The 22,807-nt window shown below is 44.8% G+C and overlaps 1 protein-coding gene across 4 annotated transcripts in view; it reads right to left on the reverse strand.

The window, feature by feature from the left end:
* LOC136966408 (collagen alpha-3(VI) chain-like) overlaps window positions 1–22,807 on the reverse strand; it is an 81,789-nt gene that overhangs the window by 1,206 nt on the left and 57,776 nt on the right. For 3 of the 4 annotated variants that reach the window (XM_067260915.1, XM_067260930.1, XM_067260923.1), the window contains 28 exons: window positions 17,423–18,034; window positions 16,580–17,203; window positions 15,798–16,397; window positions 15,016–15,624; window positions 14,534–14,868; window positions 14,351–14,429; window positions 14,009–14,154; window positions 13,823–13,915; window positions 13,637–13,690; window positions 13,453–13,524; window positions 13,304–13,330; window positions 13,169–13,213; window positions 12,871–12,924; window positions 12,712–12,774; window positions 12,461–12,526; window positions 12,302–12,355; window positions 12,080–12,115; window positions 11,262–11,324; window positions 10,383–10,445; window positions 9,878–9,940; window positions 9,418–9,480; window positions 9,242–9,292; window positions 9,009–9,044; window positions 8,753–8,815; window positions 8,319–8,381; window positions 7,999–8,031; window positions 7,853–7,889; window positions 7,711–7,759 (listed from right to left, as the gene is read on the reverse strand). In XM_067260915.1, coding sequence (XP_067117016.1) covers window positions 7,728–7,759; window positions 7,853–7,889; window positions 7,999–8,031; window positions 8,319–8,381; window positions 8,753–8,815; window positions 9,009–9,044; window positions 9,242–9,292; window positions 9,418–9,480; window positions 9,878–9,940; window positions 10,383–10,445; window positions 11,262–11,324; window positions 12,080–12,115; window positions 12,302–12,355; window positions 12,461–12,526; window positions 12,712–12,774; window positions 12,871–12,924; window positions 13,169–13,213; window positions 13,304–13,330; window positions 13,453–13,524; window positions 13,637–13,690; window positions 13,823–13,915; window positions 14,009–14,154; window positions 14,351–14,429; window positions 14,534–14,868; window positions 15,016–15,624; window positions 15,798–16,397; window positions 16,580–17,203; window positions 17,423–18,034 — 4,136 coding nt within the window. In that variant the 3' untranslated portion in view covers window positions 7,711–7,727. Of the gene's footprint in view, window positions 1–198; window positions 385–1,564; window positions 1,622–1,907; window positions 2,094–3,980; window positions 4,056–4,242; window positions 4,504–4,880; window positions 4,937–5,030; window positions 5,128–5,748; window positions 6,451–6,747; window positions 6,851–7,062; window positions 7,557–7,710; window positions 7,760–7,852; window positions 7,890–7,998; window positions 8,032–8,318; window positions 8,382–8,752; window positions 8,816–9,008; window positions 9,045–9,241; window positions 9,293–9,417; window positions 9,481–9,877; window positions 9,941–10,382; window positions 10,446–11,261; window positions 11,325–12,079; window positions 12,116–12,301; window positions 12,356–12,460; window positions 12,527–12,711; window positions 12,775–12,870; window positions 12,925–13,168; window positions 13,214–13,303; window positions 13,331–13,452; window positions 13,525–13,636; window positions 13,691–13,822; window positions 13,916–14,008; window positions 14,155–14,350; window positions 14,430–14,533; window positions 14,869–15,015; window positions 15,625–15,797; window positions 16,398–16,579; window positions 17,204–17,422; window positions 18,035–20,402; window positions 20,985–21,271; window positions 21,291–22,807 lie in introns of those variants that run through there. The other variant, XM_067260937.1, reaches the window with a different exon arrangement.

The following is a 22,807-nucleotide window of genomic DNA, read 5'->3' on the forward strand; positions in this document are numbered from 1 at the left end:
TTAAACCAACATGAGCTAAAACAAAAATACTATATTGAATAGAATGATTCAATGAATCAGCCCTGGAAGTACAGAAAACACAGAGATGGTCCTTACAGCCAAACCAACCAGACGACCTCATGCTCATGTTCCTTCCAACACCACCAGAGAGACGGCCAGACAATCAGAAAGACATTTTTATGTTTATTAAAAACCCACCTGCTTTTCCACAGGCCTTCTCACACTCCTCGTGTGTGTTGAAGCGGTTCTGGTTCCCTCCGCAGCCTCCGTACCAGAAGCGAGAGCAGCTCTTGCTCAGGGCGTCGTAGTGCCACTTGAGGACGAATTTGGCGCAGGCTCCCTCCTCCTTGGCCAGCTGGCAGATGTCACTTCCTGTTAGGGCCGCTGTGAACCGAAACACACACGGGATGTTATAATAACGATGTTGCAAACCAAACCGTTTACTGTCATTTCAACTTGGTGAGAGGTCGTGCTGACGTGATGTTTTTACAATGAGGTACATGTAGCAAATGCTGTAGATCTAGTGGACCATGGTATCAATTAGCAAGTCACTGAAACACTTGCACAATGTGAATGCAGTACTATTAGACTGTAGACACATGCATATAAAGTAGCTGTGTAATATGTAGTAGTTATGAAGTAGATGTATGTTTTTGTGAACAACAATCATGGTATAATTTGCTTGAAATCAACAGCAGCATGTAGAGGTGGGAATTGTGGGTGCAATAGACCAAAACCCAATAGTGCAAAACCCTCTTAAACTCTTTCCTTCCAACCATCATAATCTTCAAACACAGTTCAGACGTATCGTATGACACCCTCCCTGCCAATTCACTTCAAGAACTAGAATGAACTGACAGTGAAATTGTGCAATGGGCTGCGGAAATCAAGCTCCGTTTCATCCCCCAGTCCAGAATATGAACCAGCGAACAGCCCTCTGTATTCATTCACCCCACGATTATAATTGTGCCAGGTCCCATCTAGGGAATGACACAAGTTTAGCCTCTCTCTTTAACTCTCTTGGCTTTTCACTTGTTCCATAACTTACTGTGAAGATTCGAAAGGGGTTTGTGGTGGAGCACAAAAAGGGTTCTTTGTTTGCTAAATTAATGGAAGCTGGAGGGGGGGGGGGGGGGGGGGGATTGGATTGGATTGGATTACGCAACTACAGTGTAATCTGCTACATTCACAAATCCCTGTCAGCGTTTCCCGGGCATGAGCTCCCTCTCTGTCTGAGGAGGCAGGCTGGGCATGAGCTCCCTCTCTGTCTGAGGAGGCAGGCTGGGCATGAGCTCCCTCTCTGTCTGAGGAGGCAGGCTGGGCATGAGCTCCCTCTCTGTCTGAGGAGGCAGGCTGGCGCGTGAGAGAACTGAAGGCACGGTCCTCGAGGAGGAAGTCCTTGTTCTTTTAAGTGTCAGCTGTCCACAAAAAATATTTGGATGACGGACGGTGCGCACACCCCCGATCAAAGCGGACCAGATGAAAAGCGGACCAGATGGTACTTGGAATGGATTGTTCTGTGACATTATATGCTGTTAATATGCCGTTGATGATCTGAACTCACCGGGAGCTGGAAGGATCTCAGTCTTTACTTGCTCCATGTTCTGCTGAGGTTCTGGTGCTGTGGAACAACATTTAGAGTATTTTAGAAAGATATCCAGATTATGTCATTTTACAAACTAAGTTCCACAACTTTCTCTAATGCCGAACTGGTCCTACGGAATCCAGTGTCATAGTTTAGAGACAAATTCATGTTAGGATGTTCAAGTCCCCTACATACCCCGACAACTTACACAACACTACAATACAGTACTTTAACAACAGCTTGTTAGCAACACAGGTTAGGGTCAGGCAAACCAGCCAGGTGGGCTGTGTCTCAACTCAGCCTGGCGACAACCACCACGTACCTGACCTCACGCAGAGCTTCAGGCACTGGGCCTCGGTCTCGAACCTATTTCCATTTCCTCCACAACCCCCGTACCAGAACTGAGTACAGATCCCGTTCTTTCTGTCAAAGAACCACTTAGCCTGATAGTCTTTGCACGGCAGTCCGGGATCATAGTCAAGTGAACATGGGCCTGCGAGCTCGTTAGCTGGAACATGCACAACACAAGACCGTTTACAGGAGGGAGAGAGAAAGAAGGAGAGGGGTTTGAATGAATATTAGATGTACTGCATGGATCTGAAAGCATGTTTAAAGGTTACAGTGAGTTGTGAGATTGTTTACTACTGTATTGTGATGTGAGATGTAAAAACACTTGACCACAAAGAATCAAATGTAGACCAAAGCTAATATTTAAAAGAGTGCAAGGTACTGATTAAATAAAGAACTTGATTCATACATGCACTGCAAACTATCATTACATTTTTGCATTGTTTTAAAATATTTAAAGTAAACAGTTGAGAAGGAAGTGGTAAAGGATCTCTGTTGGCAAACTACTGTTGAATAAAGTGGTGCAGTGGATAGATGATTATTTGGGAATGAAAGTGAATGAAAATGCAATTAGTTTCCACCAATGCCAGGTTGTTACTTGGGTTTAATTCCTGGTTAGTAGATTTTAGTGATTTAGTAGTTCTACGGCTGAGTAGTTTCTTGAGGTATGCTGCAAAACCACCATCCGATTCTAATCCAGTCCAAGTACCCCCTGGCCAATACTGAGAGACTACATGGAACACAGGGTGGAGTCAGGTGGTTGAGCGGTGAGGGAATCGGGCTAGTAATCCGAACGTTGCCAGTTCGATTCCCGGTCATGCCAACTGACGTTGTGTCCTTGGGCAAGGCACTTCACCCTACTTACCTCGGGAGAATGTCCCTGTACTTACTGTAAGTCGCTCTGGTTAAGAGCGTCTGCTAAATGACTAAATGTAAATGGAACACACCACAGTGTTGCACATGCACAGCTGTCACCTTTACACCACCAAGCTTTTTAACCCTTGTGCTGCCTTCGGGTCACATGACCCAAAGGTTCATAACGAACCACCGTTGTGTTTACCCAATTTTACCCAATACAAAAACAAAACAAATTTTTTTCTTTTAACCATTGCAATGTGGGGGGTCTGAGACAGCCCGACAGTTAAAAGAAAATGCTTCACTTTGTTTTTGTAGGAGGTAAATTTGTCGCAATACGACGGTGGGTCACAATGACTGATGGGTCAGAATGACCCGAAGATAACACAAGGGTTAAAACAGTATCGTCCTTCAGCACAACGTAAAGTACCCTTGAGGCATCTTCTTGTTTCACCTAATACTGTTTCTGTTCACGTGACGATGACAGCATCAATGCAAAATCTGAACTGGTAACTTGCAGTGAATGTTTGTAAGCAGGTCAAGGAGAAGCCCACACTAAAGCAGAGTGACTGGCCGGTGTAGGAGATGATCTCATGCGTTAGGTATTTCCCTCCTTATGCTTCTACCAGGAGGGAAAGCCAAGGCCTCTATCCAACGCACAGCTTGGGAGACATTAATCTTCATCAATAGATTTCTTTTGCAACATGGCACTGTGGTATTTTTGGCATCAAAATGTTTCACTGATACGCAAGTTAGCAGTTCGGACTGCCTTGAAAAGTACTCTCAAAAGATTTTAAACTCTCACTAAGAAAACATAATTGACAATCCTACTGTTGAGTGATTCCTTGTGGGTAAACCGTAAGTGATTCGATACGTTTCACATTGTTGGGAGTGGTGCTTAAGCCCCACTGAGGCCCATCAACAAAGTCTATCTTTAACCCTGGCTGGAGAGGGAACAGTTGGAGGTATGTGTGTGTGTCTGGTTGCATAACAACATCTGTGTGTTTAACCAACACGTGTTCAAAGGAAATCTGTTCTGATCAGTATAAACTTACAGTACTCGCAAGCTGACTCGTTCAGAAAAACACAAATGCACATTAGTGTCCCGCCACACGCACCTAGATAATCACACAGACACACCCCAGCACACACACCCACACCTAGGTGCACACACACACACAGCTTCACTCACCTGTCTCTGGTTTGTCTAGGGGGGGTGTCAACGCAGGAACAGAGACGTGGTGGGGGACTTTGTGCTCGGCTGCTTCTGTTGGATAGATGAGGAAGACAACGTTCATATCGTCTGTTAATAGATCTCCATCGTCACATACTCAGGGTGGATTGTGAATCCACCCTTAGTCAACACATTGAATCAAACGGAACAGTCAGGTATAAAACATTCGATACATCTGAATCATCCACAACAGACAAACTCGGTCCACTCGGTTAGTTACTTGTGGTGACGATGCCCTTGTAGCTGGAGGCGGTGTTGCCGTCGGTGGTGTGGGCGGTGACCACAGCATGGTAGGTCTGTCCAGCGTCCAGGCCGTCCACCAGCAGCTCGGTGCCTGTGACGTTCTTCCTCAGCACCAGGGTGTGGTCGTGGAGGCGTGTCACTGCCACCTCGAAGTAGGCCATGAGCTTGGGGTCGGCCTCGGCCCAGCGCAGACTCAGGCTGCTGGAGGTCACGTTGGCCACGTGGAGCTCGACCGATTCTGATTGTTCAGGATGTTAGCGACGCGTGTGATTATGATTGAGGTTAACTTGGACCAAGGCTTATATTTACACAGACTGAATGATGATGGATGGAGAAGGCTGCACTTGCAAAAATATACACTGGTCGAAACGAAATTATGTAATGTGATTGCAGCTTACAAGAAATTGGATGTATTCAAATATTGTCTCATGAAATTTGTGATCACTTGATGGATGAGTAGTGTTTCTATGTTGTCTCATGCTGGACTGTCAGCCAAGCAACTTCAAATTGTATGTGAGTTACATTACAAACACACCCTCTCAAAACCAACTCTGGAAACTCATGTTTTTGAAACGATGTTCCAGATGTTTGCTGAAAACGTGTTGGACTCGTTACCTTTGTGTTTCCTTGGATGGACCTCCTGGTGATTTTCATGGTGTTTGTGATGTTTCCTTTAAGCACATAGAGAGTATTATTGATGTTGAACATTCTTAATGCAATCCATGCTTTTTAGAGTAATACACCAGCTGTGGTCTGAACACTCACTCCTGAGAAGCTTTGAAAGGGTTTTTGAAAGGCTGGTCACTCTGATACCATTGGCAGTGTTTGGAGACTTCAGGGGACATGTAGAAAGCATTCTCAACTGCAAACACAAGACAAATGCTTTGGTCTCAATGCTCTAAAAACCTTTTAAACACTATGCAGAAGCGTAAAACAAAGCCTTAATAAGCTGTCTTCATACTGACAACCAGGGGCCTGGGTTTCATTATACATATTGAAAACGGCCAATCTGTCCCCCCGCCTTTTTATTAACCCTTGTGTTATCTTCGGGTCATTCTGACCCATCAGTCATTGTGACCCACCTTCGTATTGCGACAAATTTACCTCATACAAAAACAAAGTGAAGCATTTTCTTTTAACTGTCGGGCTGTCTCAGACCCCCCACATTGGAATGGTTAAAAGAAAATTATTTTTATTTGTTTTTGTATTGGGTAAAATTGGGTAAACACAACGATGGTTCGTTATGAACCTTTGGGTCATGTGACCCGAAGGCAGCACAAGGGTTAAGAAAAGTACAGCAGCCGCATCCTCAGTTATATATATATATATATATATATATATATTTTAAAAAACCTGCCTCACCCACGTTTGAAAACAAACCCACACCCCTGCTGAAGCAAACAAGGTTACTAATATCATTAAGTGTTAGGTACCATGCGCAGAGAGACTTGGACACCAGTGGGATGTATGTGAAGCTACTCACTGTTGAGATACTTGGGCAGCAGGCGACCAAAGTTCTGGATGTATTTGTCGTAGAACTGCGAGGTGCCATCCAGCCTCTTGAAGAACACGTCGGACGGCTCGCTAACCATGCGGGACAGGACTCGCATGTCCGCGACCTGAAGCTTCTCACCCACGCCCAGGACCACCAGGAAGTACCCCTTACACTTCATCTCCGTGGCGACCCGCACCAGCCTCTCCTCGTCCTCGGCCACCGGGCCGGTCACCATCAGGATCAGCACCTTCAGGTCTCGCTGGTGAGGAGCCTTCTCGAACACCTGCTCCACCGTACTCTCGATGGCTGCCGCCAGGGCCAGGCCTCCCTCCAGCTGAGGGGTCTTCTCCAGCAGGAAGGTACGGATGTCTCGGGCTGAGTTCTGGTCCGTCAGCCGCAGGTTGATGTGGATGGGCAGGCCGCTGCTGTTGCGGAGGAACTCGTACGGGGCCTGCTGCACCACAGCCACCCTGGCGTGGTGGATGGATGAGGCTGGGCTGGAGGAGATCTCTAGCTGGTCCACCATGTGTGCCACGTAGTGCTTCATCTCGTCAAAGGTGGCGGGGTAGGTGGTCTCGGAGCTGTCCATGACGAAGGCCATGTCGATGTCCACATCTGAGGTGAAAGAGCGCCGGTCTCTGAGGGACGTTGGAGGGATGTAATCGCACATCGCATCCGGGGAGCAGAAGTCTGGAGTAAAGAGAAAAACACACGTTGGCAGAAGTTTCAGACTCGTGATGGCTTCCATTAAGTTTCCCTGAGTTTGTTTGGAAAGCTATTTTCAGTTTGCATGCAACTGTCAATGTTCCCATGAGGCAATATGATACGAATTAAGCAACAATAGAGGTACTATGGATATGGTGAAGCTGACTCAGTTCTGTTGTCTGTAATTTTCAGATTTGCAGTTTTGGAGACAGTATAAAATGACAATGCTTTGGCAGCAAAAAACGTTTGGTCTAAATCTGTGGAGGTCAAAAGAGCTCTTACCAAAGCACACGTGGCAGTTCATAACCTTCTGGATGACAGAGTTGTACTGTGCACTTCCAGGACTGGGCAGAACCACCACCTGAGCCAGGGCTGTGTTGTTGATCTGAGACAAACAGAGAAACACGACAACGTTAAAAAGGACTACCTTACCAGAGGAAATGACCTCATCTGATGATATCAGATGTTACACACACTGGTTAAATGCAGTTCCTCATTTTAGAGTAGAGTATAAAACCAATCACCACGCCTCTATAAGAAGAACAAATATTTGTCTTTTGCCTGCCAAACATCCTTTCCGGTCGCCCCTCCCAGTACCTGCAGAGCTCTGGAGAGCGCGCGATCCTCACGGTTGAGCAGGAACACGGACGCGATGCCGGTGTCGTAGAGCCTGAGTGCCGCGGCGCTGATGGCCGGATATTCTTTCACTGCCCCGTTGACAAAGAAGATGGCCACCTTTCTCATCAGGAAGCCGCTCCGCACCCTCTTGAAGGTGTTCTGGGCCAGGAAGTTCATGGCCGTCTCCAGGCTGCGCTGCTTGCGTGTCTGCAGGGCCTGCAGTCCTTCGATGCGCTGCACGAGGGCGCGGCGCTTCAGAGCGTCGGCGAACCTGATCTCGGTGGTCACCTCATTGTTGTAGAGGGTCAGCGCCACGCGCGCGCCGCGGGGACAGTTGCTCTCGGCAATGGTGATGTTGCCGACCAGCCGGAGGACAGCGTCTCGCATGTTTCTGAAGGCCGGGGCTGGCACGCCATCGGAGGCGTCCAGGGCAAAGGCCAGCTCAGTGGGATAGAGAGGACACTCTTGCTTGCCTTAGCGGAGGGAGACATCACACTTGTTCAAGATCAGTAAAAAGAAAATCTAGATTGTGATAAAAGGATTCTCCTGGTCTCGTTACAGAGAATGTGCAGGAGTAAAGAGTGAATGCTCTTAGCTGTGGTTCAATGCATTAGCAAGTTGAATGATCCTCATGTTCATAATTCTTAGGTCAGAGTTTCCTTACCGTAGCAGCAGGCTAGGGAAGGAAAGGAAAATACCGTCATTTTCCCTTTTGACTACTACAGAAATCCTTAATCTTTCTAATGAATCTCATCTTAATCATACTTACGGCAGTTATCTCTGATTTTCTTGACCAGGTCGCATTGCTGAGGAAGTACAGAACCAGGTGTTAAAATATTTTGGGGCACATCCCTCACAGAGTGTTTGGTTTCTCCTCTAACACAAATGTCCTCTGCTGATAAATGAACTTCTTACCACAACACCAGGTCCTCTCGGTCCCTTCTGACCCTGTAGGAAGAGAAACAGAGCATGACAAGGCTGGAGACAGCTGGTGTGAGACACGTCCCACTGAGAGTCTTTCTGTTACATGATATTATATACTGCATTCCGTTTGTGAAAAGACCAGATTTGGTCAAAAAGGTTGTACAAATCACTGTCCTACTACAGTGCCATACATCAAAAAGCATTAAGTTTGAAGGTCTCATGCTGTCATGGACTGAGGAAAGGTTTTGTAGTTTATAGTTATGGGATTGACCACAGATAACCACAGATAATAACAAAGAGCCTTCTCTTACGTAGGAACCAGGGTATCCGACATCTCCCTTCTGGCCCGGTGAACCAATATCTCCTGATACACCCTGGTGGATGAACAGATACAACAGTCAGAGTCAAAAACAGTGTTTATACCTGCCTCAACTTTCACCTGATACAATTACAAAATGTATACAAAGAGAGATGGTTGAACGTGAAGTTATAACTTATGTTAAAATATTTCCATCTGACTGAATAAATCACTAGAACACCTGAAAGGATGATTACGAGGACATAAGTACCATAACATTTGAAATAATAAAGCTACCATGACAAGTTTGTATTATCATCATAAGCTTACACCTATGATGAAACCCTTCTTCACAGCGATTGCGTAATCATGTTATAGTGAATTAATCAACCCAGAGCTCAGCTCGAGGTGGAGCCCTCTCCTGTCGCCCCTGCCCCACCATCTCACCGTCTGGCCGCGGTTGCCATGGCGTCCAGGTCCTCCAGGGGTCCCTGCGTCTCCTGCCGCACCCTGGATGAGGACAGAAACATAATTATGGAACCATCCAGGGTGAAACATGAGAGTTTGTGTATCAGAAAAGAGATGCTGCCCCTCAGGAAAGGTTGATGCACTTTTGAGAATTAGCGGACTACTTGTAAACCCCCCAAAAATTATACTGAATTGTCTTAACAATGCTAGTGATTTTGTTTATGGTGTCCATTACCTTTGGTCCTGGGAACCCTGGGAAGCCCTCATCACCCTGTACGAAGCAAAATGATAAGTAGGAGAATCACTGCTTTGAAATGGCTGCATTTCATCTTTTGTCTTCATATAAGGGCATAGCAATGACATGGACAGATCAAACAGAGGGATGAGTTCAGTGACGGTAGTGAGGGTTGTCAAGGTGAAGGTCATCATACTGAGGGTTGTTATGGTGAGGGTCGTCATAGTGCTTACCCTCCTGCCCTTGGGTCCCGGGATTCCAAAGCCATCCCGACCATCCTCACCCTGCGTGTAAACAACAGCTTTTAGAGTGCTGCAGAACATCTCAGCCTGGCTAGAATCGAATGCCCTAAATTGTGTTAATTTTCTTGACATTCTGAGGGGCAGAGAGGATGTGACATCATTCTTACAGGTTCCCCATGAGGCCCCAGAGGTCCCACAATGCCTTTGGGTCCGGAGTCTCCAGGCTCTCCCTGGGAGGAAGCAGAAACACACGCAACGACAGCGAGGGTTAAAGCAGTGGTAACAGGAAGAACGCTTTTTCTCTGACTGCTTTGCACATATTTCCACCGATTTTATTGCGTTCATTTGTGTTTTTTGAAGAATCACGGTGACCTGGATGTTTTCTCAAGGATCATCTACTGTTTGCTCTGATAAACCAGGAATGCATGTTCAGGAACCTGATTCCTGGGGGCCTAGGTCGATGAGTTTCTCAGTCAGACCAGGGTGATTCAACCCGGTGGCTGTTTTTCAGGTGGCCAGTCAAGTCTTGTCTTAAGCGCATTTATTTTCAATCCTCAAAACACATGGTAGATACTTATAAACTGTAGGAAGCACAACAAATGAAACGGTGCCCAGTGTTTCCCTCACCTTACGACCAACAGTCCCCCGTCGTCCCTTGTCTCCTCCGGGTCCTTGGGCTCCTCCTGGGCCCTACAGCACCACAATGGAAGATGAAAGAACGTGTACAATCCATACAGCTCCAGATTCAATATAGTACATGTATCAGGTTTTTATGCTGCTATGTATATGCAGGGGAGCAGAGACATGTACTGTCAACTGCTTTCACTCAGTGGAGTCGAACTGACACAAAGCCGTTTAAACCACAAACACGCGGTACTTGTGTTTACTGTTGATCTCGATTGGATCCATCCAGATATCTTTATTTATTTAAGTTACAAGCGTCTACGGAGCTCAAAGCAAAAGGATTAGGAAGAAACAAAATAGGTTTCCTTTGATCAAAGAGGATTGTTTGACTACAGCGAATCGTCACTCAGATGAAGTGATTGTTGTTGTTCTTCTGTTAAGAGATGAATGTCCTGATCCTCATTTGTATAACGTCACACATGATACAGCTGTGGTTGTGTGCACCCACCCTGGGTCCTGGGTTCCCATCCTCGCCTCGGATTCCTGGTGTACTTGTGGGTCCTGCTGGTCCCTGGAAGAAAACATACAAAACACATGTAGAATACTGTAAAAACATACAGAACACATGTAGTATACTGTATACTCTCTGTATTTGTCTCTCTGTTGTGTAATGTCTTGTGTTTTTACTTAAGATGAGTATTTATAGTGTAAATCTGTATAGTTCAGTCTATATTTTTGTATTTGTGCAATGACAAAGATATTCTATTCTATACCCATACAAAACACATGTAGAATCCTGCACATACAGTAGCAGCATACGTTTATTAAACTACAAAACTGAACTTTCTGCATCTTTTACCATTGCTGCACTGTTTTAACTGTATTGTAGACCAATGTGTGGATGAAGAATACTAGATGGAAATACAACAAGCAAGACTGCTATTCTATTGCCAATTGGAATTCATACAACCATTTTCCTCCAGTCACAACATCATATTGTCATGTATCTCATGCAGCCAGTAAAAACATTTGAGTAATTGTGATTTTGGTTTAGGTCCACACATTTCCTCACAAGAGGTTTAAATGTTCTGCTAAACCCTCAACAAACAAAGATACCCTCCCGAGACTGAGCAATTCATTCACGTCCACTTAAGAAACTATAAAAAGCTCTGTAATCCTAGTACTTATTCAATAACAGATGCATAACTATAACAAAAAAACTAACAACAAAACAATCTTGTGGATTTTTTTTTCTCCTAAAACCTATCTAGTAGCCAAATCCAAACACTTGAGTAATGTAAAACGTAAACATTCTAAAAGCTTGTACTTCCATGTCTCAGGAGGATGGTTGTGGACGATAGGAGGATGAATGAAAGGATGAACTCACCCTGGATCCTCCGATCCCTGGCTCTCCCTGGAGCCCGTCAGCTCCAGGCTTGCCCAAAGGTCCCTTCAGCAAAACACAACGGTAGTTAATGACCAAGAGAACAAGAAAGTATTGATACCATATGTGTAGGTTTAGAGGGATACAAATATTTTGTTCCCACCAATGTTCAAACCAAACCTACGCCCCTTGATTACATTTACATTTGATCATTTAGCAGACGCTCTTATCCAGAGCGACTTACAGTAAGTACAGGGACATTCCCCCCGAAGCAAGTAGGGTGAAGTGCCTTGCCCAAGGACACAACGTCATTTTGCACGGCTGGGAATCGAACTGGCAACCTTCAGATTACTAGCCCGATATTTTAAGAATCTTCCTTATTTAATTCTTAAAAGTCCTGGTGGTGTAATCGCCAAATATCAGCGCTCATGTAATGCCTCTTGTCCAATCAAATTGCTTGGTCAGAACTAACTGTTGTATAACTGAAGTTTAAATAACTACATGAGTGGTGATGTCATTCTGCTCATGCACATACAGGAATGAAATCAGTGATTGGTTGCAGGTGCTGGGCAAGTTTTCAAAACAACTTCCAAGCACAACCTATAGAGCGTACACGCTGGCCTGTAGTCACCCGTGCCCCTCACAGGTAATGGTGTCTCAGTGTTGTGGATTTTTGGCTAGCATTTTTATTCATTGGCTTAGAAGCTCAGTTGGAGTGAGAGGCTTGCAAATGCTCTGTGACATCACAGTCCCTCACTCGTATTTATCTCTGGGGATGAACTATGGAAACTACAGAGGGACACAATGTACGGCCAACTTACGGCTGGTCCAGGAGCACCTCTCCTACCGTCAGCACCCTGAGAATGGGAGAGAGAGAGAAGGTACAGTTCAAGAACTATCGATCCAAGATCTTTACTACCTACATATTTCGTGATTACACAGTCATTTCTCACACTGGATAAGCCGAACGTATGAGGTAAATGGCAGTACGGCCATCAGATTATCGTAAAATAACAATATATTTAATAGGAGGTGAGTCTCACCCTCCTTCCTGGTTCGCCTGCGCCTCCCCTGGTGCCATCCTGTCCTGCCTCTCCCTGTGATAATCACAGCTGTACGTCAGTGAGGGAATGGTACAGACTGTAACCCAGTGTAAGGTTGTTGTAAAGCTTAGCATGAGGAGGGGAGCAGCGAGACATTACCACTGGACCAGCATCGCCTAGGTCCCCTTTAGGTCCCGGCTCGTTGTTATCCAGCCCCGTTGCACCCTGGGAAATAAATGGACCCAATCGTTATTGTTTGTCTTATTAGGTTTAATTAGACAACCATTGAATAGTTTGAACAAACTGATTTAGGATCGGTTTATTTACCCCTATCCCTGTATGCTACTCCCACTGTAAAGACAACAAACACTGACCTCCTAACATATGTGGCTTTTCACATCAATACTTACGGGATCTCCCCTGATTCCAGTACCCCCTATATCTCCCGCCTTTCCTTTAAGGCCTTTGGGACCCTAGAACAAAAACAGTGGAAAGTCATTACATTACTGAATGTTCTTATTCAGGACCAGGATAGGTTTGTAGGGTTGTAAAAGGTTCCACGTTCTCACCCTTCTCCCTGGGTTCCCTCTATCTCCAGGGGGCCCAACAATTCCACTTGTACCCTGCAGGAGGCAAACAACATTATCCATACAATCACATTCAATAATCTTGCTGAGAGCAAATCTGCATTGCTACAACATTTGAAACATAAGGAAAATGACAGTCATTGGATATCAAGAAGGTTTTCCTGACAGAAGGCCAATCTTTAACTTCTCCATATTAAGCTTTGTACATTTAGTCTTTGGACATCCTCTTAAAATATATGTTCGTGAGGAAAATTCGGTAATCTATTAAAAAAACACTTACCTCTTCTCCATTAATACCATCCAGGCCAATCTCTCCAAAATCTCCCTGTTAAAATGCATAAAATATTTTGGGTTCACATAAAATAAATCTGAAGATTTTGATTAAGTAGTGTCTATGTAATCCACATAAACTCACCTTTTCGCCGGAGTATCCACGAGAACCCTAAAAAACACAAGAAAAAAAATCCTTTAGTCCATGCACTGATTTCATTCTGAACAAGATGACATGAATCGCTAAATATTGATTAACATGACCAGAATTCTTCATAGTTTGCGGCAGCTTACCTTGACGCCTCTCTGACCTGGACAGCCCTGGAAACCCTGAGTTCCATTCACACCAGGAGGACCTCTGTCTCCCTGGCAGGAAAAACAACATGATGTTGAACTTTCATATAAAAAGCAGAAATGCTAAATCACACAGCTATAGAAGTCAGAGTCTGAAGAGGGAACAAGAAGATATGAGACTCACAGGTCCACCCTCATCTCCAGGATGCCCTGGGTATCCCACTCCACCTGGACCGCCCTGTAATACAAGACAAACATTTCAGTTTTTGGGAGGGTTTATAGCATATTAAGATATCTACATCTATAGTCAGTAGACAGTATGTTATATTCCTATTTATAGAACTGGCACAGAACTAAATAAATGAATTACCTTAGGTCCTGGTAAGCCAACTCCACCTCGATCTCCTCTGGTGCCTGTGCACTTGCATGGTACTGCGCAGCACTCCCTCTCAGCAATATTGTCCTAAATGGGACAAGATATTACTGTCCGAGATAAGAAAAGACACAGATGATCTTCATGTGGTGGTGTATTTACTGGGTATTGGTAAAAACCTACCAGTTCCTCCATCAGCTCATAGTCCAGATCCATGATGTTGACACGCAGGGGGCGAGTGTACCGGAAACCACGGCCGAACTCCAGCAGCACTGCCTCTTCAAACCTGGGCACGCGCTCAAGACCCACCAGGATGAAGCTGCTCACACCTAGCATGACATGAACATGACTCCAGTCATATTGTACATGCAGGTTTATAAATTAAAGTTCTCGTGTTCTTCAAGCTAGAACAGACAAACTACAACGAGCAAATGAAAGATGAACTGAATGTGTTCCTCATTTGGACAGATTGCTAATCTTTTCACAGATTTTGGAAAGCAGTTGAAATCAGTTTGTTCTTCTCACCAGAAAGCCGAAGTTCCTCAACTCGTCTCTTCATCTCAGAGTATTGGCCATCCAATCCATCAGTCAGATGAATCACAACCTTCACCATTCAGAGGGGAAAATGTACACATGTACGTTTCACATGTCCATATGATTACAGATAGTCTAAACATAACAATACTGTACATTAAAAGGTATACCCACCTTAGTGGTGTCAGCCGGTCTGCTTTTGAACCTTGTGTTGTAAGCAGTGATAGTCTTGCCATTGAGAAGGTAAGGGCCGGAGTTTCTCAAGGCCTTGAACGCTTCGAACAGCTCATCTGCGTTATCGGTGAATTCCAGCATGACTGGCTCGGAGGCAGAGTCCATGGCCAGCATCCCCACATGGACAGAGGGGATCTGGCCCGAGGAGCAGCTGATAGATGCCATCTTGGAGATTCTCTGGAGGATGGCTCCCATCTTGGTCTGGAGGTTGGTCTGGGCGGCAAAAATGTTCTGGGCAGACACGTCAAAGCCCACCAACACCTCCACATTGCAGCCTTTGAGAGAGACAGACATACAGTGTAATTGAAGTAATGCTACAATGGCTGGTTTCAGAAATTCGGCATTCTATTTAGTGTACATACTCTATTTGACATTTTGAAATGAAATAGAGACAAAACCGTATTAATCTCTATGATACTCACTTTTGACTGAGTCCGGCACACCCGTGCAGAGTTTCACACCTTTCACCTCATCATCCAGCGTCTCCAAGATCTGCTCGTTGAGCTCCGATAGCTCCAGGAAGGTGCTTGCCCTCGCCACCGTGGTGGCCTCGCTGCCCAGGTCGATCAGCTCATCCTCGATGTTCCCCACTCCAACTGCGTAGATTCGCACGCCGGTAGCTTTCAGAGCGAGAGCTGCCGACTTGCCGTCGTCAGACGAACGTCCTCCAGTGACGATCATCAGGATCTGAGGGATGCCTTCGTCCTTCCTGCTTCCTTTCTCCTTGATGAAGTGGTTCTGCTGCACGTGGCGAATGGCTGCACCTGTGTTGATCTTCCGCCCACCCTTGTACTCGGTCCGGGAGATGGCACTGATGATGTCATCCTTGTCCTTGTAAGTGTTGAGGAAGAAGACGTCGGTCATGTCCGTGGAGTAGTGCGCCAGGCCAATCTGAAGCTTGTCCCTCTCGGTGAAGAAGAGGTCGATGAGATTCAGGATGAAATCCATAACCTCCTTGAAGTTATCCTTGCCCAGATTGATGGAGCCATCGACCAAAAACACAATATCAGCCGCCTTGGCTTTGGGGAGATCTGAAGTCAAGAGGAAGCAGGGTAGGGTTGGATTACAAAAAAGAGTAGAAAAGAACAAGAAGCAAGAAAGGGATATTTATCAAAATGTTCATGCTTTTAGGTGAATTTCCTCCGACACTTCTACGTGAATTAACTGTTACAATCCATTTAGGATAATCTCTAAACATACTTACTGGGGTCCTCATAATCTGTGGGGGGCTCCTCTGGGATAGTCCCATTAAGGCGGGCGATGAACTTCTCTCTGATGACAGGCAAGCCCGGGAACGTTGGCACCTGGAGAACATCTTCTGAGCTGGTGGCGATTTGTTTCAGCTGCCTGGCGTCAGCGGCCCCAGCGCCGATACCAATGCAGTTGACTCGAGACCCCTTCAGCAGAGGCCCATAAACTGACAGGTCGGACGTGGAGCGTCCGCCAGTGAGAACCACGAGATGCTGGGAGGCGTCGGCCAGACGAACACCTGCTGAGGCTTTCAGCTCATTCCGGATCACATGCTCAATGGCTTCTGCCAAGTTTGAGGACCGGCCGCCCATCTGACGAAGTCTCTTGATAGCTGACAGTACATCTGGCTTGTTGTTGTGGGAGTTGAGGGAAAACTCAGTCTTGACCTTGTCTGAGTATTGGACAACAGATACTCGCACGTGGTCTGGCTGAACATTGAGCTGCTGAACTATGTTCAGGATGAAGTCACGGATGTGGGCGATGCCGGAAGAGCCTGTGGTGTCTGATCCATCAACGAGGAAAATGATGTCCTTTCTCCCCATGTTTAGGTTTCCTGTTAAGAAGTAAATAAGGCCTTTCTTAAAATTGTACACAACTTTAAGAAAACAAGTACCATAAAATATGTTTTAGAAATATTGTTAAAATAGAAAGTTGACCAGAATGGAGATGACTTTAATAATAAACATGTGACCACTTAATTGAAAGTACAGTATGCATATATTTTTTATTACTTACGGACATCCTTTGTTGGATCAAAACTAGTAGAGATGTCAGCGGTGGTCATGGTGTTGACTGAAGTAATGAGTTGCTGCTCAACACTTGGAAGTTGCCCGAAGTTGCTGATAGTGTAGGTAAGCTCTGGCTTCAGTGCGATCTGCCTCAGTTCGTTGGGATCGGCATTCCTTGCCCCAATGGCAAGAGGAGCAACAAGGTTGGTCTTCAGCTGATTAGCCGGACCAGAAACATCATCTAAAGACTTGCCTCCAGTGACTAGGATCAGGAACTGTGGCACAGCATCCTCCATCCGACTACCTGCTGATCTCTGGTATATGTTCTTGGAGACCCAGTCAAGAGCACGCCCCGTGTTGAGCTGGTTCCCACCTCTGCTCCGCAGCCTGCTCACAGCCTGGCGGACTTCTTCTTTTGTTGAGAATTCATTCAAAAGGAACTCCACTTTGGCGTCATCACTGTACTGCACCACCGACACCCTGACGCGATCCAGACCCACATCCAGCTTTCCCACTACCCTGTTGATCATATCCCTGATAGCAGGGAACTCGTTGCGTACTGCTGTTGTTCCGTCAATGAGGAATACCACATCCCTCTTGTCTCCGCCAGTGGTTACTACTGTGGTTGTCACTGTTAAAGAAGGTAAACAAATGTTTTTTTTGTGGTTAGGAACAACTTTCAAAGTAAACATGTTTAGATAGCAAATATTCTGGAAAACAAACACTACTGTCATGCGGAAAAACAAAGTAAACAATCCTTTGGGGGGGAAAACATTTCTAACACCTCAAAAGTGGTTAGAATGATAAACATTTACGTTTCAACCTTAAAAGTACTTTAAAGAAACCTTACCATCAAAACTTGGGAATACCGGATGGAGCCTGGCAATTTCTTCATCTGACAACTCTGTCAGCGTGGAGATCAAGTTTTCCTGGACAGTGTATAGACCAGGGAAGTCGTCCACGGTGTAAGCAAATTTAGGAACGTAGGAGATAATCTGGAGCTCCTGTTGGCTAGCATCTCTGGTCCCAATGCTGAAGGGCAGAACCCCGGACTGCTTAAGCGAGGTTGCTGCCTGTCTGACATCATCAGTGGAACTTCCTCCAGAAACGACAATCACAAACTGATGGACACCCTCCTGCTTTCTGCCTCCACGTGGAGCTGTGAGCACGTCCCGACTGACAAACTCCACAGCCTGGCCCAAGTTACGCTGCCTCCCACCGTGCTGTCTCAGCGACTTCACAGCATTCATGACGCCCTCTTTGGTCGTATGGGAGTTCAGGTAGATATCTGCTGAAGGGGAGTCACCATACTGCACCACACCAATTCTAATCTTGTTCTCACCCACATTAAGGTTTTCAACAACTCTGCGGATGAACTCCTGGATGATGGGGAACTCTCTTCCTACGTTGTCTGAGCCATCAATGAGGAAGACCACATCCTTCTTGGGACCCTGAGACTCGGCTGAAAGGATAGGTAGAGGAAAAACAATCAATCACTGCTATGTATCTAAATTTTTTCTTAATCAACAAATCACTTAAAATGCATGTTTTCCAAGTGGTCTTCCACATCTTTTTTTAAGTCATTAAGTGGCTTACCTCCTGGAAGAATTAACATGGTTGCTTATAAAATCTTGACATGGCATTATGGGAATCTGAGGTGGCCTGAATATTCATATAGTTGGCATTTTATGTTGATGGTTTTTGGAACTAAACCCAGACACATGACAGTCATTACCCAGGGCCCACACTAGCACTAGACCTTCAACCAGTAAGCAAAATCTGCATCTACTCTCCTGCGAGAGTCATTGTACTGGAGGGGAGATACCGTGTTGAGGGTCTGACTCCTTTTTATTAAATGCATATAATTGCATTAAAAACGGTCTTATTATGAGCAAGTGTTGGTAATTGCAACCCTGCTGTTGTGTAGAGAACAAAAACTCGATGTAGCTTTCTAGCTACTTTATGTGGGAAGTCTCTCATTGCTGGTTTAAATTGATAAGGGCACAGATACATGTTTGCATGTATTAAGGCTGTATAGCTTACATGTATAGTATTACTGTGTATATTCTTTGCCGTTTAAAGTAAAACAGTATGTTAACTTACCTACAAAAGTAACATGTTTTAACTTAGACAGTACATCCACTAAAGTGTCTGGGAGCTCTCCAAAGTCAGTGATAGGAAAAACAAAGCTGGTATGTGTAGCAGTGGAAGGAAGATCAGAAGAATCTGTGCCAATACTGAAGCTCCAGATGTGCAGATCTTTCAGAGCTGCTGATGGTTTATGATGGTCATCGCTGGAAGGCCCTCCTGAGAGCAGGATCAGTACTTGGGGGACTCCTTCGAGATGACGACTGCCGGACAGTGTTGAAAAGACACTGTCCCGAACATAATGTAAAGCTGTTCCAGTGTTTCGAGGCCTTCCTCCTTTGTGCCTTAAAGTGCGAATCTTGCTGATGATATTGTCCTTTGTTGAATAGGAACTCAAGTAGAAGTGTACTAGAGTGTCTTTGCTGAACTGGACGACAGCAACTCTATCCTTATTTTGGGCCACATCAAGATTTTCAACGACTCTTCGCACAAAGTCACGCATGGCAGGAAACCCACTGCGGCTGTCATCGGAGCCATCAATGAGGAAAACTACATCTCGTCTTCCTGTGTGGGATTCTGTAGGAGGGAATATGTCATGCAGACTTAACAGGATGCATTTTCTTTGCCTCCCAGACCAAGTTTAACGTGCTATAGCGGTCCAGCAAAGCACAAGTAAATCAGACGAATGTGTAACGAATTATGCAAACAAATCCAGCAAAGTCAATGCAGGATGTGTGTAAATTCATTCAGAATTTACTTTATAATGTGGCATAAGAATGCAAATATTGAGCTGGATAAGGCATCACCTTATACCACAAAGGGCTGTAGTGCTTAGCTCACTGTCATTTGAAGACAATGGCAAATAGAAATAATGTACAACAAGCAAGATTTTAACCAAAGAACCTTGATCAAGAGAAAGCATCCAAAGGAGAGGATAATCAAGGCACCAAGATTGGCTTGCAGTAGGGGAAACTTCCCGTAAGAGAAAATTCATTGTTCTTAAATTCAAGAACAATGCCAATCAAAAGTTTCAGAAGTATCATTCAGGTATAACAGAAAATTGTATTTTTGATAGTTGATCAAAAAAACAGAATTTTCCTCAGCAGTTAGTGTATTTGTATTGATTGTTTCTCTAATAACCTATCAAGATCAAGGTATTCTGAGAACGTAGGTGCCAAAGAGGGTTTGAAAGAAAGGAGACAGGTTTTGGAGCTCCACATTGTCAGCATCTTTTGATCCAATGGTAATGACCATGAAATGACCATGAAACCCTGTTGAAAAACTGCAATATTCTGAACAGGTGTCAGAACTGATGAAAAGCTAGTTCCTAATACATCTGAGAGTTGTACTGGTGTTGATGAGTGTGGCCTCATGGTGTTCACTATTTCTAATAGAGGTAACATGTCCTCCTATTGGAAACTGCAATAGGACTGAGAAGGTAATCGATATAGAAACAGTGATTTGAATTACAAAAAATATAATGATAATTAGACTAAAATAGGTATATATGAATATGTCGGCCATAGTAATAGGAACATGATAGGAAGAAAATGTGAGACTAAAAGAAATAAACATGAACCAAAGGTGCATCATCAGGAAATACCTAGTTTTTCACAGTAAATATATCCTCAATACTAACAAAGCTTTATTATTACATCAAAAAGTGAGTGGAGGACCCTAACTTGCTCATGAAGAGCAAGGGCCCAGAGTATTTAAGGAAAAAACAAAATGATATATTTTACCTATTAAACTGGGACTGGAGACTTGAGTAATGGCAGATAAAAGATCCAACTGCAGGCCTGGCAAATCTGAAAAGTCTTTCGCCTGAAGGATGAGCCGTGGATCAGATGTGATTGATTGCATTTCTCTGGTATCAGTCTGTCTCATGGCAATGCCTATGCTCTTCACTTCCATATCTTTCAAATTAAAGGCTGCCTGGCTAACAGCATCGTTGGACTGGCCCCCACTCAACAGAATCAATATCTGGGGAACACCTTCCAGACGCCTGCTTCCAGACGAGGCAGTAAAGACGTTGTCCCTGACGTACTGGAGAGCTGCCCCGGTGTTGAGGGGTCTGCCTCCTCTGTGCCTCAGTCCTTTAACAGTATCAAGAACATCTTTTCTTTTGGAGTATGTGTTTAGATAGAAATTGACGTCTTGGTCTCTGCTGTACTGTACAACAGCTATCCTGTCTTTGTTCAGCCCCACGTTGAGCTTCTCCACCACTCTCTGTACAAGTTGACGCATTGCAAGGAATCCATTCCTTGTGCCATCAGAACTATCCATGAGAAAAACTATGTCTTTAGGTTTTAACAAAGTTTCCCCTAGTAAAAAAAGAAAAGCAATAATATAGCAAAATGCCATTGAAGTCATGAAAAGCATATACTAGCTTTAACTTATATAAATGGAAAGAAACCATTTGAAATTAGGCCTAAACATTCAAAGGTTTTATAAATTGATTAGAAGGACGTAGGAAAAATTCTTTGAACTGGACATACTAAAGATAACAAAAGTATGTTGTTTAAATTATTGATGCTATTTGATTTAAGGAGATTTACTAAGAAAATGTACATGTATATCTATATCATATCTTCCTTTGAAAATATCTTACCCATTGAGCTTAAATTAAAAGTATCAACTCTGGAAAGAAGCTGCTCCTGAATATTTGTAAGATCGCTGAACTCAGATACAGAAAGAGCATAACTTGGGTCATAAGATATCCGCTGTAGCTCTGTTTCATCAGACCCTTGTGATCCAAGACCAAAGATCTTAACTCCAAATTCCTTCAGCAAAGAGGCAGGGGTATCAACATTATCACTGGACCGGCCCCCGCTCAACAGAATCAATATCTGCGGAACACCTTCCAGATGCCTGCTTCCAGACGGGGCAGTAAAGACGTTGTCCTTGACGTACTGGAGAGCTGCCCCGGTGTTGAGGGGTCTGCCTCCTCTGTGCCTCAGCCCTTTAACAGTATCAAGAACATCATCTTTGGTTGTGTATGCGTTCAGATCGAAATGGACCTCTTGGTCTTTGCCGTATTGGACCACAGAAACATGGTCTTTGTTCACTCCCACATTGAGATTCTCCACCATTCTCTGAACAAAGTCACGCATGGCTGAGAATCCATTCCTTGTGCCATCAGAACCATCCAGAAGGAATACTACATCCTTTCTGGGGGTGTCATGATCAACTGAGAAAACAGAAAAAGATGACATAGCAAGACCATCAGTTTTAGTAGTAGCTAAACATAAACCTTTCCATTTTGACCAGGAAAAAGTTCAACTTAATCTATCACCGTTTCAGAAGATATAATGGAGTAGATCTGTGGAAAATTAACAAAGCATACCTAAGACCGTTGGTGTTTCTGCAGTTACTTCTATAATCACCGTCTCCACCGAGGACAAAAGCTGCTGTTGGACGCTTGGAAGGTCAGTGAAGTCAGACACAGAGAGGGCATAACTTGGCTCTGAGGATATCTTTTGCAATTCTCTTCCATCAGAGGTCCTGGTTCCTATGCCAAACACCGAGACCCCAAGCTCTTTGAGAGCAGAGGCTGGGGCATCGACACTGTCAAATGACCGCCCACCATTCAGCAGTATCAGAATCTGGGGAACGCCTTCCAGACGCCTGCTTCCAGACGAGGCAGTAAAGACGTTGTCCCTGACGTACTGGAGAGCTGCCCCGGTGTTGAGGGGTCTGCCTCCTCTGTGCCTCAGCCCTCTAACAGTATCAAGAACATCATCTTTGGTGGTGTATGTGTTCAGATAGAAATGGACCTCTTGGTCTCTGCCATACTGGACCACAGAAACACGGTCTTTGTTCTCTCCCACATTGAGCTTCTCCACCATTCTCTGAACAAAGTCACGCATGGCTGGGAATCCATTCCTAGTGCCATCAGAACCATCCAGAAGGAATACTACATCCTTTCTGGGGGTGCCATGATCAACTGAGAAAACAGAAAAAGATCACATAGCAAGACCATCAGTTGTAGGCGGAGCTAAACATAAACCTTTCCATTGTGACCAGGAACAAGTTCAACTTAATCTGTCACCGTTTCAGAAGATATAATGGAGTAGGTCTGTGGAAAATTAACAAAGCATACCTAAGACCGTTGGTGTTTCTGCAGTTACTTCTATAACCACCGTTT

This window comes from Osmerus mordax, chromosome 2 (genome assembly GCF_038355195.1).
Source record: "Osmerus mordax isolate fOsmMor3 chromosome 2, fOsmMor3.pri, whole genome shotgun sequence".
Classification (NCBI taxonomy): Eukaryota; Metazoa; Chordata; class Actinopteri; order Osmeriformes; family Osmeridae; genus Osmerus; species Osmerus mordax.